Source organism: Anolis sagrei, chromosome 3, assembly GCF_037176765.1.
Source record: "Anolis sagrei isolate rAnoSag1 chromosome 3, rAnoSag1.mat, whole genome shotgun sequence".
NCBI lineage: Eukaryota > Metazoa > Chordata > Lepidosauria > Squamata > Dactyloidae > Anolis > Anolis sagrei.
In genome coordinates, this window is record NC_090023.1 from 264,884,777 (window position 1) to 264,904,940 (window position 20,164).

The 20,164-nt window shown below is 39.8% G+C and overlaps 1 protein-coding gene across 3 annotated transcripts in view; it reads left to right on the forward strand.

Moving 5' to 3' along the window:
• The first annotated feature begins 370 nt into the window (after positions 1–370).
• CAPN10 (calpain 10) overlaps positions 371–20,164 on the forward strand; it is a 35,412-nt gene continuing 15,618 nt past the window's right edge. The window contains exons 1-7 of one of the 3 annotated variants that reach the window (XR_010909531.1): positions 371–540; positions 7,624–7,722; positions 8,924–9,130; positions 12,468–12,599; positions 14,344–14,540; positions 16,336–16,553; positions 17,264–17,405. Coding sequence is in view for 2 of the 3 variants with exons in the window: in XM_067466100.1 (XP_067322201.1) it covers positions 8,987–9,130; positions 12,468–12,599; positions 14,344–14,540; positions 16,336–16,553; positions 17,264–17,405 (833 nt within the window). In the remaining variant the exon portion in view is untranslated. Of the gene's footprint in view, positions 541–5,491; positions 5,729–7,623; positions 7,723–8,923; positions 9,131–12,467; positions 12,600–14,343; positions 14,541–16,335; positions 16,554–17,263; positions 17,406–20,164 lie in introns of those variants that run through there. The other 2 variants (XM_067466100.1, XM_067466101.1) reach the window with 2 other exon arrangements.

Sequence of the window (20,164 nt, forward strand, 5' to 3'; positions counted from 1 at the left end):
TTCATGCAACAAAAGGGAGAAACCATGAAAATAAACAAAATCTGACTATCAGTATTTAAAAAAAACTCTAAAATTATAACTGTAAACAAAGAACAACACTCAAAACACACTAATAACTACTTCAAAGTAGTGAATGGCCATCATTTGGGAGTGCATTCAACCTGTGTCAAGTGCATTTTGCCACTGTCTTGACTGTTTTCTATGCTTTCCACCCACTGTTACACATAGTTTTAGCCAAATGCATGCAGTGGTTCTTCCTTCCCATTCAGAGCCATGCTGCCTCTTTAAAGCACAAGGAGCAAGCTCAACCCATTTTCCAATGCATACTGGGAGGTGTAGTTTTTTCTCCCTTGCAATGGGTGATGGGAGGACCTTGGCTCCTCCCTGAAGCCTTGGCATGATGGGAGTGTTAGTTTTCTGGGCCACAAAGGCGGCGTCCTGGTTTGCACCTTCTCCCTTTTTGCAAATGCACAGCTCAGGGGTGGCTTCATGAAGCTGAGCCTGGAAGAGGTGGAGCCCTGGATGCACTTTGGGTGAAAGGTTGGGCTTGTGGGGAAAGGGAAGGGTGGTTTTAGGGTCGCCTTTTGGGCAAAGGGTGGGGTGGAGGGGCTTGCAATTCTGCATGCATGCTCCTTTCCTTGCATGCATGTATGCATGGTGGAGCCTTCCCATTTTGCATGCATGCATTACTGCAATTTTGCATGCTTGGGTTTGCAAAAGAGGTGGGAGATCTAGTAGGAAGAATGCAAAGGTAGCAAGGGAGGGAGCTTTTGTTTGCAAGGGATTGGAGAGGAATGGGAGGATTTGAGGAAATAAGGTAATTTGGGGCATTTGGTCAGTGAAGCCAGGTTTTTCCAAAATTCATGACACAGAAGGAATGACAATAATAGAGAAGGTGCTCAATTTGAGTTCTGCTCAGTGTAACTATCCAATGAGAGTTGTAGTTTCACAAGGTATTTTGCCTTCTCTGCCCAAAGGTGCTGGTGCCTCACTAAACTTCTTAATTTTGACACATTTTAATACATTTTAAGATGTGTATTTATAGATTTTTTACAATGTTTACATGTTTTAATTATGTTGCAACCCACCTCAAGCCAGGTGGAGAGGTGGGTAAGAAATATAATAATAATAATAATAATAATAATAGTTTGCTGTGGACTCATCTTGTTGTGTTTCAAATAATAATAGATGTATTATTATCAAATATTATTATTATTATTATTATTAGTTTGCTGTGGACTCATCTTGTTGTGTTTCAAATAATAATAGATGTATTATTATCAAATATTATTATTATTATTAGTTTGCTGTGGACTCATCTTGTTGTGTTTCAAATAATAATAGATGTATTATTATCAAATATTATTATTATTATTATTATTAGTTTGCTGTGGACTCATCTTGTTGTGTTTCAAATAATAATAGATGTATTATTATCAAATATTATTATTATTATTATTATTATTAGTTTGCTGTGGACTCATCTTGTTGTGTTTCAAATAATAATAGATGTATTATTATCAAATATTATTATTATTATTATTATTAGTTTGCTGTGGACTCATCTTGTTGTGTTTCAAATAATAATAGATGTATTATTATCAAATATTATTATTATTATTAGTTTGCTGTGGACTCATCTTGTTGTGTTTCAAATAATAATAGATGTATTATTATCAAATATTATTATTATTATTATTATTATTAGTTTGCTGTGGACTCATCTTGTTGTGTTTCAAATAATAATAGATGTATTATTATCAAATATTATTATTATTATTAGTTTGCTGTGGACTCATCTTGTTGTGTTTCAAATAATAATAGATGTATTATTATCAAATATTATTATTATTATTATTATTAGTTTGCTGTGGACTCATCTTGTTGTGTTTCAAATAATAATAGATCTATTATTATCAATTATTATTATTATTATTATTATTATTAGTTTGCTGTGGACTCATCTTGTTGTGTTTCAAATAATAATAGATCTATTATTATCAAATATTATTATTATTATTATTATTATTAGTTTGCTGTGGACTCATCTTGTTGTGTTTCAAATAATAATAGATCTATTATTATCAAATATTATTATTATTATTATTATTATTGGTTTGCTGTGGACTCATCTTGTTGTGTTTCAAATAATAATAGTTATATTATTATTATTGTTATTATTATTATACTATAAGCCCCAGGATTCGGTCGCATTGAGCCACAGCAAAGTGGTGTCAAACTGTGTTAAATGTGCAGTGTGGATGCAACTTCTGGAATAGCCACTGATGTGCCTTTGAAGGTGGTGGCACAGAGAAATATTATTTATGTATTTATGACATTTATATCCCGCTTACAAGTTATATGTACATACACTATATTATATTATTGGCATAGAACAATATTAGTATTATATATTACTGTATTGTACTACACTACTATACTGCAATATTATTAGTAATGTTGCATGTACGGTAATGTATAATATTTAATTGTTATATTGTATTAGTATTATATTGTATCACAGTATTATGATCAATATTATATATATGTAAAATATATTACAATTATTAGCAAAGCACAATATTAGTATTATATATGACTATATTTTACTAAGCCACTATACTGCAATGTTATTAGTAATATTACATGTAATATATAATATCTAATTATTATATTGTATTAGTAATATATTTTATAATTAGTAATATAATAAATACAATATATTGTAATTATTAGTATAGCACAATATTAGTATTATATATGACTATATTGTACTATACTGCAATATGAAGTAATATTACATGTAATATATAATATTGTTATTATTTATTATTTACCTCATTTGTATACCGCTCTTCTCAGCCCTTAGGCGACTCAGAGTGGTTCACAGCAACAGTTTCAATATACACAATACAAGATCGTCGAGCATTTAAAAGCAATAACACAACAGATTAATTAAACAGTAAATATCAATACAACAATACATCAATATAACAAATCCATCAGATCTCATCACTAGAATCAGAATCCGGCTCGTTATCCATTATTCCATGTTCCGCTAATCAATCAATTGCACTGCTTAGTCAAATGCCTATTTTTCACTTTCACAAACAGCCAGGTCTTCACTCTCCTCCAGAATGCCAATAGGGAGGGGGCCGATCTGATATCTGCAGGAAGGGCGTTCCACAGCCGAGGGGCCACCACTGAGAAGGCCCTGTCTCTCGTCCCCACCAGGCGTGCTTGTGAAGCCGGCGGGACCAAGAGCAGGGCCTCCCCAGACCATCTTAATGTCCTAACTGGTTCATAGGAGGAGATGCGTTCAGACAGGTAGATCGGGCCAGAACCGCTTAGGGCTTTAAAGGCTAAAGCCAGCACTTTGAATTGTGCCCGGTAGCAAATTGGCAGCCAGTGGAGCTGGTGCAGCAGAGGAGTGGTATGCTTCCTGAGTGCCGCTCCTGTTAACATCCTGGCTGCCGATCGTTGGACCATTTGTAGCTTCCAAGCAGTCTTCAGAGGCAACCTCACGTAGAGAGTGTTGTGGTAGTCTAAATGGGATGTGACTAGAGCGTGGACTACCGTGGCCAAGTCAGACTTCCCAAGGTACGGGCGCAGCTGGCACACGGGTTTTAATTGTGCGAATGCTCCCCTGCTCACTGCTGAAACCTGGGGTTCCAGGCTCAGCAATGAATCCAAGATCACACCCAAGCTGCGAACCTGCGTCTTCAGGGGGAGTGTAATAATATCTAATTATTATATTGTATTATTAGTATTATATTGTGTTTACAATATTGTGATCAATATTATATGTACATACAATATATTAAAATTATTAGCATAGTGCAATATTAGGACTATATATTACTATATTGTACTATGCCACTATATTGCAATATTATTAGTAATATTACATGTAATATACACATCTAATTATTATATTGTATTACAATATTATGATCAATATTATATGTTACATTGTTGTTGTTCATTCGTTCAGTCGTCTCCGACTCTTCGTGACATACAATATATTATAATTATTAGTATAGCACAATATTAGTATTATATATGACTATATTGTACTATGCCACTATATTAGTATTAGTATTATTGTACTATGCCACTATATTAGTATTAGTATTATTAGTATATATTAGTATTATTGTACTATGCCACTATATTAGTATTAGTATTAGTATTATATATTACATGTAATATATAATATCTAATTATTATATTGTATTAGTAATATATGTACATACAATATATTATAATTATTAGCATAGCACAATATTAATATTATATATGACTATATTGTACTAAGCCACTATACTGCAATATTATTAGTAATATTACACATAATATATATAAAATATCTTATTGTATTATTGCTAGTATTATATTGTATTAAAATATTAAGATCAATATTATATGTACATGCAATATATTATAATTATTAGTATAGCACAATATTGGTATTATGTATGACTATATTGTAGTATACCACTATACTGCAATATGAATAGTAATATTACATGTAATAAATCTAATTATTATATTGTATTATTAGTATTATATTGTTTACAATATTACGATCAATATTATATGTACATACAATACATTATAATTATTAGCATAGCACAATATTAGTATCATGTATATTGTACATACCACTATTCTGCAATATTGTTAGTAATGTTACATGTAATGTATAATATCTAATTATTATATTGTATTATTATTAGTATTATATTGTATTACAATATTAAAATCAATAGTATATGCACATACAATATAGTATAATTATTAGCATAGCACAATATTAGTATTATATGTTACTGCATTGTACTATACCACTATATTGCAATATTATTAGTAATATTACATGTAATATATAATATTATTTATTTCCTGGGTTGTTGTAGGTTTTTTCAGGCTATATGGCCATGTTCTAGAGGCATTTTCTCCTGACGTTTCGCCTGCATCTATGGCAAGCATCCTCAGAGGTAGATGCAGGTGAAACGTCAGGAGAAAATGCCTTTAGAACATGGCCATATAGCCCCAAAAAAACCTACAACAACCCAGTGATTCCGGCCATGAAAGCCTTCGACAATATATTTATTTACTATATTTGTATACCACCCCTCTCAACCTGAAGGCGACTCGAGGCGGTTTACAGTCGGCAATCAATGCCCCCAAACAACATAAAAGACAATTAAAAGCATTGCATATAATATAAACCATATAAAAGCAATAAAACAATAAAAACCATAAAGCACAATTTCTCAGCGTCTCATCACTAAATGCATTTTCTGTCGCATCATATATACTAGTATAATATGATATAATAATTGATATAATATACAATTATTATATCATATTGTTATTAGTATTATATTGTATTACATTATAATATTATTATTAATAATATAGCAATATATAATAATATAACCCCAGCAATACATAACAATATATCCAAAGCAATACATAACAATATATTCCCAGCACTATATCTGAAAAGCAAAGGCTAGTTCATACAGGGGAATATGGCGCTTCAGATAGCCTGGAACTTAACTCTATGAGGCTTAGAAAGGATTAATCCAGCGCTTTCTGCTTCAGGGATTCAAAAGCTACGAGATTAAACATCCTATTGCTTTTAGGGAATTTTGTATTAGAAGGGAGAGACAACACAATAAACAGACGGTGCCATTTTATGTGCTTCCATTATAGGCAGGTTTGTATTGCTTAATATTTTAGATATTCCACTGCCAGGTTTGTAATAGCAGTTGGCAGGCATCCCTTTGTTCCCTCCAGCTCTAGTCATTTAATTTATGTCCTAAATTTGTCCCAGTGTGGGATTTACAGCAGCTGGTAGATTAAAACATAGTTTTAATGACCTGAAAGTTGGCAGTTCACATCCACGGGACGGGGTGAGCTCCCGCTGTTAGCCCTAGCACCTGCCAACCTAGCAGTGCAAAAACATGCAAATGTGAGTAGATCAATAGGTACCTCTTTGGCAGGAAAAAGGCAAAAAGGCACTCTAAGCAGTCATGCCGGCCACACAACCAGGAGTTGTCTACGGACACAAGCTCCTTGGCTTGGAAATGGAGAAAGAGCACCTCCCCTAGAGTCAGAGAGGAGCACCACCTCCAAGAGCCGGAAATGAAAGGAGAAGCCTTTGCCTTTGTTTATGTATTTGTGTTTCATTGTATGTCATGTAAAAAGGCATTGAATGTTTGCCTATATCTGTGTGTGTGTGTGTGTGTGTGTATACACACACACACATATACACACACACAGATATATATATATATATACACAGATATATACACACATATGCACACAGAAAACACATATACACAGACTGGGCCACGGCAATGCGTGTATATATATCTGTGTATATATACATACACAGATATATATATATATATATATATATATATATATATATATATACAGATATATGCACACATATACACACAGAAAACATATACACAGACTGGGCCACGGCAACGTGTGGCAGGGGAAATGAAAGGCAATGTGTGGCAGGGGAAATGAAAGGAGAAGCCTTTGCCTTTGTTTGTGTATTTGTTTTCCATTGTATGGCATGTAACAAGGCATTGCATGTTTGCCTATATCTGTGTGTGTGCGTGCGTGCATATATATATATATAAAATATACACACACATACATATACATACACACACACATATATATATACACACACAGATATATACACACAGAAAACACATATACATAGACTGGGCCACGGCAATGTGTGGCAGGGGATGGCTAGTGTGTGTGTGTGTGTGTTTATGTATGTATGTATGTATATACACACACACACACACACACACTAGCCGTCCCCTCCCACGCGTTGCCATGGCCCAGTCTGTGTATGTGTGTTTTCTGTGTGTATATATGTGTATATATATATCTATGTATATGTGTATACATGTGTGTTTGCGTGTATATATATGTGTGTGTGAATTATGTGGTTTTATGCATGTAATGTATTTTTCATTTTTTGGCTTTTTAAGTCTCTTCTGCTGTGTTTTTCAGTATTTTTATGAGTGATGGTCACTCGTTGGCCTGATAAGTGTATTGTGTCCAAATTTTTGAGTTATGTCCAGTGGTTTTTGAGTTATGTTAATCCCACAAAAGAAGATTTTATATATATATATATATAGAGAGAGAGAGAGAGAGAGAGAGAGAGAAAGTAATCCGCTCTGTTTCCTTGTGGAAAAAGGGAGAATGTAAATAAATTATTATTATTATATGGTTATAATATTTTTAAAAAATTAAAGAATCAAAACTATTAAAAACAGTGCTGATTTAAACCGCTTTGAAAATAAATATTTAAACAGCCTCATAGAACTTTGCAGATTTAAATAATGTTTGTACAGTACAATGCCTATGTATTCTACAATATAGATTAGGCATGGGCCAACTTTGGCCCTCCAGGTGTTTTGGACTTCAACTCCCACAATTCCTAACAGCCAGTAGGCTGTTAGGAATTGTGGGAGTTGAAGTCCAAAACACCTGGAGGGCCAAAGTTGGCCCATGCCTGGTATAATTGCATTTTGCCAACCTTGATGATAAATATCTGTATCTTGTCTTGCTTTCCAGATTCTCTATGAGTCTGCTGTGATGTCTGAAGAAGACTATTTAAAGTGATGAAGAAAAGAACGGACATGGTATTATATTATTGCATTGGCCTACACATAGGTTGGTGCCTCAAATGTTAGACCTGTTTTGGGGTATATTTAACCTAATGATTCCAAACAAAAAATGGCCTTATCAGCTTCCCTTATCAGCTCTAGCTTTTGTGATGCAGGACCTACAACGGCATCTTCCAGTTGCCATCTGATTGCCCATAGAAAGCAATATCTGAAATGCAAAGATACAGAATGGGGGACACGTGGCTTGAGAGCAGTACGTGTGAAAACGATCTTGGAGTCCTCGTGGATAACAAGTTAAACATGAGCCAACAATGTGATGTGGCGGCAAAAAAAGCCAATGGGATTTTGGCCTGCATCAATAGGAGCATAGTGTCTAGATCCAGGGAAGTCATGCTCCCCATGCTCTATTCTGCCTTGATTAGACCACACCTGAAATACTGTGTCCAATTCTGGGCACCACAATTGAAGAGAGATGTTGACAAGCTAGAATGTGTTCAGAGGAGAGCGACTAAAATGATCAAGGGTTTGGAGAATAAGCCCTATGAGGAGCGGCTTAAAGAGCTGGGCATGTTTAGCCTGAAGAAGAGAAGGTTGAGAGGGGATATGATAGCCATGTATAAATATGTGAGAGGAAGTCACAGGGAGGAGGGAGCAAGCTTGTTTTCTGCTTCCCCGGAGACTAGGACGCTAAACAATGGCTTCAAACTACAAGAAAGGAGATTCCATCTGAACATGAGGAAGAACTTCCTGACTGTGAGAGCTGTTCAGCAGTGGAACTCTCTGCCTCGGAGTGTGGTAGAGGCTCCTTCTTTGGAGGCTTTTAAACAAGCTGGATGGCCATCTGTCAGGGGTGCTTTGAATGCAATTTTCCTGCTTCTTGGCAGGGGGTTGGACTGGATGGCCCATGAGGTCTCCTCCAACTCTGTGATTCTATTATTCTATCTATGATTCTGTATCTAAAAAGTGTTACTCTCTCTAGGTTTCCAGGATATTTCTATGGATATTTCTAGAAGCTGACCATAGAATTGCACTGGGGGCCTAGAAGGAAAGGACACCTCTCTGGGCATTGGTAGATCCTCCTGTGTCGTTCTATGGTATTCAAAGTTCTCCCCTTGTAACTGAAACAGTGCTTTCAGTGAACTCATATCAAAAGTGGACCTACTCTATCTGTGTGTATAATAGTAATGATGGCAATTCCCACAATATTAATTTTGTCCCACCCTTACTTCTCTTTATTTGTTTTGCAGGCTTAAATCAAGAGTCCTGCTGTTTTGGGAAATAGCTGCAAATACTTGGCCGTTTTGTAGAAGATGCTGGGAGACAGGGTAACGACGGATCTCGCGGGAGACCTTTACAAGGACCTCTCGTTTCCGGCCAACGATGACTCTCTCTTTTTTAACTACTCGACTCCGTTGGCTCATTTCAGAGGAGAGATTTGTTGGCTGAGACCTCAGGTTGGTTTCTCACTGATGTCTTCTTTGGGTGGGTTCCCAGTATGGTCCAAGGAGCCTCTCATATATAATATATACGAGGGGTATTTTTAAAGTAAGGTCCATTGGAACATAAGTACACAACGAAAGTTTATTTCAAAAAAGTAAATTTATTTTCAGAAAGTACATGTTGTTGTTCATTCGTTCAGTCGTCTCCGACTCTTCGTGACCTCATGGACCAGCCTACGCCAGAGCTCCTTGTCGGCCGTCACCACCCCCAGCTCCCTCAAGGGAGAAAGTACATACCTCACTCTATTTTTCGACATAGTTGCCAAGTTTGTTCAAACACTTATCACACCTCTGAACCAATTTTAAAATACCCTCTTCATAAAAAACTTGCCGCCTTCTCCGATAACCAAGAGTTCACTGTAATCAAAGAAGGGTGACCGGAGCGGTCCTCATCATGGACGTTGTCACGGCCATCTTTGAATTGTCGTACCCACTTACGCACTTTGCTTTCACTCATAACAGTATCACCGTACACTTCACAAATCTGTCGATGAATTTCTGCAGCAGGCAGGTTCCTTGCTGACAAAAACCGTATCACTGAGCGAACCTCACATGCGGAGGGTGAGTTGAGAGTCTTAAACATTTTTAAAGCACAGAACAGAACCGTACAGGTGAGCTACAGAGCAGAAACTGAGCACAGTTGTTCCCTGGGCATGCCAGTACACGACTCACGTGCTCATTGCGGTATGCGCGCGAACTACTAGTGTCTACAACAAAACGGACCTTATTAAAAAAATACCCCTCGTGTGTGTGTGTGTGTGTGTGTATGTGTATGTATGTATATACACACACACACACACACACACATACACACACTAGCTGTCTCCTGCTACGCGTTGCTGTGGCCCAGTCTGTTGATCTGGAAAATGAAGGGAATGGTTTCTAATATATGTAATTTCTTTATGCTTGTGGGTAAACAGTATTTCTTGCTGTTTCTTGGTCAGTGTTGATGTGGAGATTGTCTGGTTTGCCTACTCTGGAACATGCAACATATGGTTGCCCTTCTTTAGGGGTCCCTTTCAAATCTATGATACTATATCTCTCTATGTGTGAATAATATCTATCTATCCATCCATCTATCTATATCGATGGCTGGATGGCTCTTTGTCAGGAGGACTTTGTTTACATTTTCTTGCCCTGATGAAGGGAGTTGGATTGGATTGCCTTAAGTATTTTCTGTTGGTCGTGGGGCTTCTGTGTGGGAAGTTTGCCCCTGATTCTGTCGTTCGTGGGGTTCAGAATGCACTTTGATTGTAGGTGAACTGTGAATCCCAGTGACTACAACTCCCAAATGTCAAGGTCTATTTTCCCCAAACACCATCTGTGTTCATATTTGGGTGTACTGAGTGCTTGTGCCAAGTTTGGTCCAGATCCATCATTGTTTGAGTCCACAGTGCTCTCTAGATATAGGTGAACTACAACTCCCAAACTCAAGGTCAATGCCCACCAAACCCTTCCAGTATTTTCTGTTGGTCATGGGAGTTCTGTGTGCCAAGTTTGGTTCAATTCCATCATTGATGGAGTTCAGAATGCTCTTTGATTGTAGTTGAACTATAAATCCCAGCAACTACAACTCCCAAATGACAAAATCATAATTTTTGAGTGATGGTCACTCCTTGTGTTGTGAGACATTTTGTTGCCAAATTTGGTGTGATTTTGTTCATTGGTTCTTTTGTTTTTAAGGAACTCATTATGCACAGAGCATTTATATATATATAGATGTGTGTGTGTGTGTGTGTGTATGTATGTATGTGTGTGTGTGTGTGTATGTATAGCGAGGGGAGGGAGAAGGGGCGAGAGTGAGTGCTTAAATGCATTTCCCAATGTTCTCAGGGGAAGAGGATGGGCACAACCTGGACTGGATTATCACTGGTTCGATTGGAGGAAAAACTATAAGCCAGTGTTTTTCTACCTGGGGGGTCGGGACTTCTGGGGGGGGGGTCATGAGGAGGTTTCAGAGGGTTTGAGAAGGGCGGGTTACAAATGCAGGAAATAAATAAATTGCCAAAGACCATCAGAAAACATTTATTTATTTATTTATTTATTTACCATATTTATATACTGCCTTTCTCAGCCTGAGGGCGGCTCAGGGTGGTTTACAAATGGCACAATTCGATGCCCCCAATGGGTCTTAGGAACCCCTTTGGCAGACAAGTCCGAAGACTTCTTTGCCAAAGCGTGGTGCACATTTGCGGGTAAGGAAGGGTGTGCGAGGCAGGAAGGAGGCTCGCGCCAGTGAGTCCCTTCAAGGCATGGAGGCAAGTTTGGCCCAATTTTATTCTAGATGAACTACAACTCCAAAACTCAAGGTCAATGCCCACCAAACCCTTCCTGTATTTTCTGTTGGGCATGGGAGTTCTGTGTGTCAAGTTTGGTTCAATTCCATCGTTGGTGGAGTTCAGAATGCTTTTTGATTGCAGGTGAACTATAAATCCCATTAACTACAACTCCCAAATGTCAAGGTTTATCTTCCCCAAATTCCACCAGTGTTCACGTTTGGACATATTGAGTATTTGTGTCAAGTTTGGTCCAGATCCATCATTGTTTGAGTCCACAGTGCTCTCTGGAGGTAGGCGAACTACAACTCCCAAATGACAAAATCATTCTCCCCAACCCCGCCAGTATTCAAATTAGGGCGTATCGGGTATTTGTGCCAAATTTGGTCCAGGGAATGAAAATACATCCTGCATATCAGATATTTACATTACGATTCATAATAGTAGCAAAATTACAGTTATGAAGTGGCAATGAAAATGATGTTATGGTTGGGGGTCACCACAACATGAGGAACTGTATTAAGGGGTCACGGCATTAGGAACATTGAGAAACACTGTTCTAAACTCTTTGCAACTTGGAGGTTCATATTGAAGGAAGTTGGTTTCTTCTTATTCCTCAATCACTTCCTGAATGTCCAGTGCTCCTGATACTGCTTATATCTTGTGCTTTTTGTGAGCTGTTGAAAAACATTGCTTGGAAGCATAGCGTGTGGGTGCAGCTACACTGCAGAGTTAATGCAGTTTGACATCACTATAACTGCTATGGCTCAATATAATGGGAATTTCTAGACTTGCAGTTAGATAAGAGGGCTGGTTCCTCACCAAAATGCAACTCCCAGTATTCCAAAGCATTGAGCCACTAAGGTGCTATCAAACTGCATTAATTGTACAGTGTAAATGTACCCTAGGTGTTGCTGAACTGTGATTAAAAATATATATATATTCCGGTTTCCCTTTTTCTTTCGCCATCACGCTGTTTCCTTTTTAAAATTGACCTTCTTCCTTTTCCCTTCTAGGAGATATGCTCTCTACCTCGCTTATTTTCAGACAATCATTATGAGTGGCAGGTCAAGCAAGGGATGCTGGGAGATTGCTGGTTCCTCTGCGCTTGTGCAGCTTTACAGAAGAGTAAATACCTTTTAGCCAAGGTATGGGATTTTAAAAAATTGTGTTAGAGCCATATGGTTGTCCATGCCAGGATCAGAAATGCATTGCATGTTTTGGTGGAGTGAGATCATGGAATCATAGAGTTGGAAGAGACCTCATGGGCCATCAAGTCCAACCCCATTCTGCCAAGAAGCAGGAAAATTGCATTCAAAGCCCCCCCTCCCCGACAGATGGCCATCCAGCCTCTGTTTAAAAGCCCCAAAGAAGGAGCCTCCGCCACACTCTGAGGCAGAGAGTTCCACTGCTGAACGGCTCTCACAGTCAGGAATTTCTTCCTCATGTTCAGATGGAATCTCCTCTCTTGTAGTTTGAAGCCATTGTTCCACGTCCTAGTCTCCAGGGAAGCAGAAAACAAGCTTGCTCCCTCCTCCCTATGACTTCCTCTCATGTTTTTATACATGGCTATCATGTTTCCTCTCAGCCTTCTCTTCTTCAGGCTAAACATGCCCAGCTCTTGAAGCCGCTCCTCATAGGGCTTGTTCTCCAGACCCTTGATCATTTTAGTCGCCCTCCTCTGGGCACATTCCAGCTTGTCAATATCTCTCTTCAATTGTGGTGCCCAGAATTGGACACAATATTCCAGGCGTGGTCTAACCAAAGCAGAATAGAGCATGGGGAGCATGACTTCCCTAGATCTAGACACTATGCTCCTATTGATGCAGGCCAAAATCCCATTGGCTTTTTTTGCCGCCACATCACATTGTTGGCTCATGTTTAACTTGTTGTCCACGAGGACTCCAAGATCTTTTTCACACGTACTGCTCTCGAGCCAGGCGTTGTCACCCATTCTGTATCTTTGCATTTCTTTTTTTTTCTGCCTAAGTGGAGTATCTTGCATTTGTCCCTGTTGAACTTCATTTTGTTAGTTTTGGCCCATCATCTCTCTAATCTGTTCAGATCGTTTTGAATTCTGCTCCTGTCTTCTGGAATATTGGCTCTCCCTCCCAATTTGGTGTCGTCTGCAAACTTTTGTGCTATAGTGCCAAAGAAAATAGAAGGTACATTGTAAATAATACTGTTTCAACAGAACAGTCCGGCAGCTAAACAAGTCAGTGTGATTCTAGGTTGCATCCACAGGAGTCTAGTGTCTAGATCAAGCATGGGCAAACTTTGGCCCTCCAGTTGTTTTGGACTTCAACTCCCACAATTCCTAACAGCCGGCAGGCTGTTAGGAATTGTGGGAGTTGAAGTCCAAAACAACTGGAGGGCCAAAGTTTGCCCATGCCTGATCTAGATCAAGGGAAGTCATCATCTCACTCTCTTCTGCTAGAATAACCCTGTGTCCAGTTTTGGGCAGAACAATTCAAGAAGGAGATGGTCAAGCCAGAATGTGTCCAGAGAAGGGCACCCAAAATGTTCAAAGGTTGGAAACCAAGCCCTATGAGGAGCAGCTGAGAGATCTGGAGGTGTTTAGCTTGGAAAAAAGTCTGAAATGGGACATGATCCCTGTATGCTGCTCCAGTGAGCAATCTGGCTGCCACCCGTTGGACCATTTGTAGCTTGCGAACAGTCTTCAAAGGCACCCCCACGTAGAGCGCATTGCAGTAGTCTATTCGGGATGTAACCAGAGCATGGCCAAGTCTGACTTCCCAAGGTATGGGAAGATATGGATCCTATTCAAGAGAAAACTGGGCTATAAATCAAATAAATAAATAAATATGTGATGGCTATTCTGATCCCATCTGTTTATGCTGACTTGCTGGCCCAATCTTCTGTTTTCCGCAGGTGATCCCTCCTGGTCAGCCTAGTTGGAGAGATGAGAAATACAGAGGCTGTTTCACATGTCGCATCTGGCAGTTCGGACACTGGGTGGAGGTCACCATAGATGACCGCCTGCCTTGCTTGGGAGGGAAACTCTGCTTCTCCCAGTGCCAGATGGAGGATGTGTTTTGGCTCCCGCTGCTGGAAAAAGCTTATGCCAAGTATGTGAAGTACAGCTGTGCCTTAACATATATAGTATCCATCATGGGATAGTGGACCTTATTGCATGAACCCACTAGTCCCCTACAGTCATGTTTAACATTGATAGTGGGTACATTCAATTATGCAGTGGCCCTGGTTTGCCAGTTTGTGGTCCTATTATCATACTTCAGATATCCTTGTAGTCCCCCTTCCCACTGTTTGGGAAAGGGAAACAGACATATTGAGATTATCAAGAGGGAGGGGAATAGAAGTGAAATCCCATCCTCTGATATCACTTTACTGCCAGCATGCCAGCATAGAACCGGAAGGGACCCAGTGTACTAAGGTAGGTGACCTATTCCTAGGTAAAACCCATCAATCGTTCCTAAGTCCACGCTCGTGTCACTTACCTCTGTGCAATGTTTTCCTTCCGGTCCCCATCAATAGCTAAGGTCAGGATAAACATGATGGGAAGGTAGACCGGCAATGGGATTATAAAGATGCCACCACTTTGTAACGCTGCTACCACTTTGTAAAGACGACACCAGAAGCAGTAGGGCTGTTACTGATTTATCAGGGTCTCCTACTATTTGTAATGGATTTATAAAATTGATAACACAGCTAATAGCTTATAATATTTTGTTGGGCTTTCTATAATGTGTAGCGCGGCTTGACTTGAAAGTATTCATAACAAAGACTTGGCTTTAAGAGAAACTGTAACAAGTTTATTGTAGTATAGAAGAAGCTTAATGGTTTCATTGTTTCTTAACTCCTAGAGGCCCATTTCTTTAGAAGTTACATTTATAACATTTCATAAAAAAACTCTTGAGAGGACTGTTCCTTCCAGTAACAGGTTTTAAACATATTTTTCTTCAAACTGAGTTTCTTTCCTTAACAGTTCACTTCAGGTACTAGCTTATTCTTTCCCGATGTTATTTCTGTGCAGTAAAGATTCTTACTGGGGTTCGCTCCCCCTTTTTGCTCATACACTAACTACTAATCTAAATAAGTCAACTTGACCTATCCAAACCACACAGGCTAAAAGCCTAAACCTTCCTGGTTCTCAACACAGTAGAACCAGCCTTTCCTGCAGTTCTCAGACTACAGACTGACCGTTTTAAAATGCCTGCCCTGCCAAGTGGCAGTTGACTTCTCCTCTTTTTCCATGGCAACCCAGCTCAGAGTGAGCTGAACTGGCTACCATCCCCCCAGTTATGCTATTTTAAATACTTACTCTTTTAAACACCTATCTATAATTATACATAACTGTAGGTTAAAATTCACACTTCACCACAGGGGTGCACATTGTTAATGTGATAGGATCCATGACCAAAGACGACAGTACAGCTGCAATGCCAGTTTACTAGTCTCGTGCAATAAACTCCAGCATCTAATATGGGATTGTTCTTTAATTTTTGTTCTCCCCACTCTCTCCAGGGCTTAAATATTATTATATTTCTTTGTTATGGTGTGAAGACGCTAAATCAGTGTCTAGAATTTCATTTAGATCAGAAGAAAGTTGGGTAAGAATCCATACAATTCTGGGATTGTCCTTTTACCTTTTGCTTAGTTTGGATCTTTGAACCTCAGTTGAGTGTTCAAGGTTGATTTGCTCTCAAACCCATTTATTGGTCATTTTGGCCATCCATGGCTTTCATAGAACTCTTGGGTTGATTTTGTTATTCTCCTGCTTTTGCAGCTATACGCAGAAACTAGAAATACAATATAGTATGGTTGATCCTGCCTTTGGTCTTCAGTGATATGCCTCTGACAATTTTCTTTTTGTTTCATTTTTGGTCTATACATACATTTTAGGGTACATGGCTCTTATGAGCAACTCTGGGCCGGCCAAGTTGCAGATGCTCTTGTGGATCTCACCGGAGGCTTAGCAGAAAGGTGGACCCTAAAAGACCCCGGGCGAAGCACAGAGAGGGAGAGGGCAGGCAAAGTCTTGGAGAAATCCGTCTTTAGGAGACTGATGAACCTCAAGGAGAAATGCGTTATGAGCTGCTCGGTCTTCAGCTCACGGCAAGGTAAGCAGAGACTTCTTCAGAAGGTTTCTGGGTGGTCCAATTGGTGAGAACATTTCCCAAAGATAAAGCTGCTCATCTCATCCAGTCCTTCTTTGGTCCTTTGTTTCTGCTGGAAAGGTTCTTCCAAGTCACAGAATCTAAAAGAGTTTGAAGGACCACAAAGGCCACCTAGTCCATTCTTCAACCATGCAGGACTCCAGATCTCCAACCAACCCCTTTTTAAGGACCTTCAAAGTTGACTACCAACTGAGGCAGTGTATCCATTGTTAAACAGCACTTATAGTCAAGACTTTCTACCTAATATTTAGGTAGAAACTCTTTTCTTGTAATTTGGATCTACTGGTTCATGGTCTAGTCTGTGGAGCAGCAGAAGGCTTGCTTTCCACACCTCTGTCCTCTTCTGAATGTGGCCCAGTCCCTTTCTTCTTAGTTGTGACCATGCATCATTGAAAGCAGTCCACATTTTCTGGTGAAAGAAGTAGGGAGAAGATTCCTCGCACATTCTCCAGTTTATCTTTGGCAGATTTTGTTATTCACGTATTTATTAAAATAGTCTTATTGAGGAATTTCTAGGTCATCCAGTATAACTCTAGCCACATTTGCTGGAAACCACCCATACAGTTGTACTGGAGGACATGGTGGAAGCTACTCTGTAGATATGTGGATGGAACTGAATCTTGGATAAAGCCCTTGCCTTTTCTTTATGCCAGGGACCAGCGAATTGGGGGAGTTCCATGCCTTCATTGTGGTTGACATGCAAGACCTCTCCAAAGTGTCCAGGAAAAATGTTATCCTGCTGAGGATACGCAACCCTTGGGGAAGACGTTGTTGGAAAGGGCCTTGGAGGGAAGGGTGAGTCCTCAATTTTTTAGGAGACCTCTCCCTTTGGGACTATCTATATATCTATCCATCCATCTTTCTAACTCAGGCATGGGCAAACTCTGGCCCTCCAGGTGTTTTAGACTTCAACTCCCGCAATTCCTAACTTACTTACTTACTTAGGCGATCCCTCATTGTCCGAGTAGGATAATCTTCTAGGGTGGGTCCGTAGGTGACTGTGGAGCCCTATTCTTGATCTGTACCTTCTCCCGCAGTGAGGGCATTGGATTCCTGGTGGAAGGTGGTCCCGGTCAGGGTTGGCTTGGCACTCCTTCCTCTTGGCACGTTTCTCTCTTTCGCCCTCCATTCGTGCCTCTTCAAATTCTGCAGCACTGCTGGTCACAGCTGATCTCCAGCTGGAGTGCTCACAGGCCAGGGCTTCCCAGTTCTCAGTGTCTATGCTAGAGTTTTTAAAGTTGGCTTTGAGCCCATCTTTAAATCTCTTTCCTGCTCACCAACATTCAGTTTTCCGTTCTTGAGTTCAGAGTAGAGCAACTGCTTTGGGAGACGGTGGCCGGGCATCCGGACAACGTGGCTGGTCCCGCGGAGTTGATGGCAGAGGACCATCGCTTCAATGCTGGTGGTCTTTGCTTCTTCCAGCAGGCTGGCATTTGTCCGCTTGTCTTCCCCAGAGATTTGCAGGATTTTCCGGAGGCAACGCTGATGGAATCATTCCAGGACTTGCATGTAATGTCTGTAGAAAGTCCACGTCTCACAGGCATATAGCAGGGTTGGGAGAACAATAGTTTTATAAACAAGCACCTTGGTATCCCTATGTATGGCTTGGTCCTCAAACACTCTCTACTTCATTCAGAAAAATGCTACACTCGCAGAGCTCAGGCAGTGTTGTATTTTGGTGTTGATGTTGACTTTGGTGGAGAGGTGACTGCCAAGGGAGCGGAAATGGTCAACATTTTCTAATGTTACACCATTAAGCTGTATTAGGCTGTTAGGAATTGTGGGTTTTGAAGTCCAAAACACCTGGAGGGCCAAGGTTTGCCCATGCCTGATCTGTCTGATTGTTGAGCATTCCTCCTGGGAAATGTCCTTTTGTAGTTGGGACAAACACTATTCCATTTGAATACCCTACATGTTTTACCTAAAGATACCTAAAGGCTGTCTGATCTTAGAAGTTAAGTAGAGTTGGCCGTGGTTAGTACTTGGATGGAAAGCCCCACTGAATACCAGCGGCTGTGGCTTATTTTTCAGAGGAAGGAACTGGCAAATCCACTCTGAGTATTCCTTGCCTAACCACCCCCCCCCCCCAATGAAATGCATGGGGTTGCTATAAGATTCATGGGGTCACTATGACTTGATGGGCGACTTAAAGGCCAATACAGTCAGTCCTCCACTGATTGACTTTTATTCACGGAGTCAACTGATCACGACTTGAAAATACGTTTTGTAGAAAAATTCTCAAAAGCAATTTGCCATTTTAATATGCCATTGTATATAATAGGATTTGAACATCCAATTTTGGTATCATTGGGAGGCTGGGACCAATCCCAAGTGGATACCGAGCACCCACTGTACACCTACACACACAAGAGCTATCCAAGGTGTTGGATGTGTTTGGGAAAATGGAGTCAGGCACCTTGGATCTCCTTTAAACCTAGATTAAAACCTGGAGTATATTCATTGTTCTGCTGACCTGGTACTGTGAAGCAGGCTGTTCCAAGTTATATTGTTTACTGTTGATGACTGTGGTTATGTCTGTTGTTGTAGGAGCTCAGCCAACTGGGGTTGTTGCAATGCCTCAGGACGAGGATTATGGTTATGTTCAATTTCCTTCAGAGCAGGACCCTTCAGAGATTTCCATGTTGGATTTTAATGTAGATTCTCAGGGGATTGTGAGTGAAGAAGAGGGCACAGAACAAACTGCAGAGCAAAGGGAGTTGGAAGACTCTGGGATTGTTAGTTCCCATGATAGAATGGTTTCCAGGCAGTCTGTTGGGAACCAGTTTGGGTTGCTAGATAAGGAAAGTGAAAGGAATGTGTTAACGAGCAACCGGGAGGAATCATCCTTTGATAGAAGGGGTCAAATCTGTCAAGATCTCCACCTGCAAGAGGGAGTCAGAAGGTCTGTCAGGATAAGGGAAAAGAGGAATTTGAAGGAGAGTTCTCAAGGGAATCGGAATGCATTTTGTGTAGGTCTTTTTGAATAAATATAGGGCTTTCACAGCATTGCCTTCAGTGAGCGCAACGTCGGTTACCGGTCAAGTCTTATATGTATGTCATGTCAAGATTCATGGAACTCTCTGCTCAAGACTCATGATCAAGTTGCTGTTGGTGAATGTTTTCCTGTGTAACTCTTCTGTGGATCTTGGGATCTGTGCAACCTTGTCCCCTGGCTTTCAAGAGACTTTGGACATTTTCCTCTGTGGGTTTTAAGGACTATGCATTTGTGGCTTTTGCTGTGGAATTAAGAGTCAACTCCATTCTCTTTTATGGATTATATTTGCCTACCTGCTGGGTTGGATTGTTTTTAGACTTTCTTTCATCATCTTTTACTTGCCTTTTTCACTTTTTTCGATTCTGCTTGCATTTATTCAATAAACTGTTTATTTGCTAAAGAACTTTGGAGTGTTTGTGGGTTCAAAGGTGTGCTTCCAGCCTTGGTGTGCGACAGTTGTATTATGGGAACCAAGAAATGCTTATGAGAGTTGGTACTAGAGATCTCCTTAAACACATATATAAAAATTGCAGAAGGTATACTTTTGGTGGTGAAATAT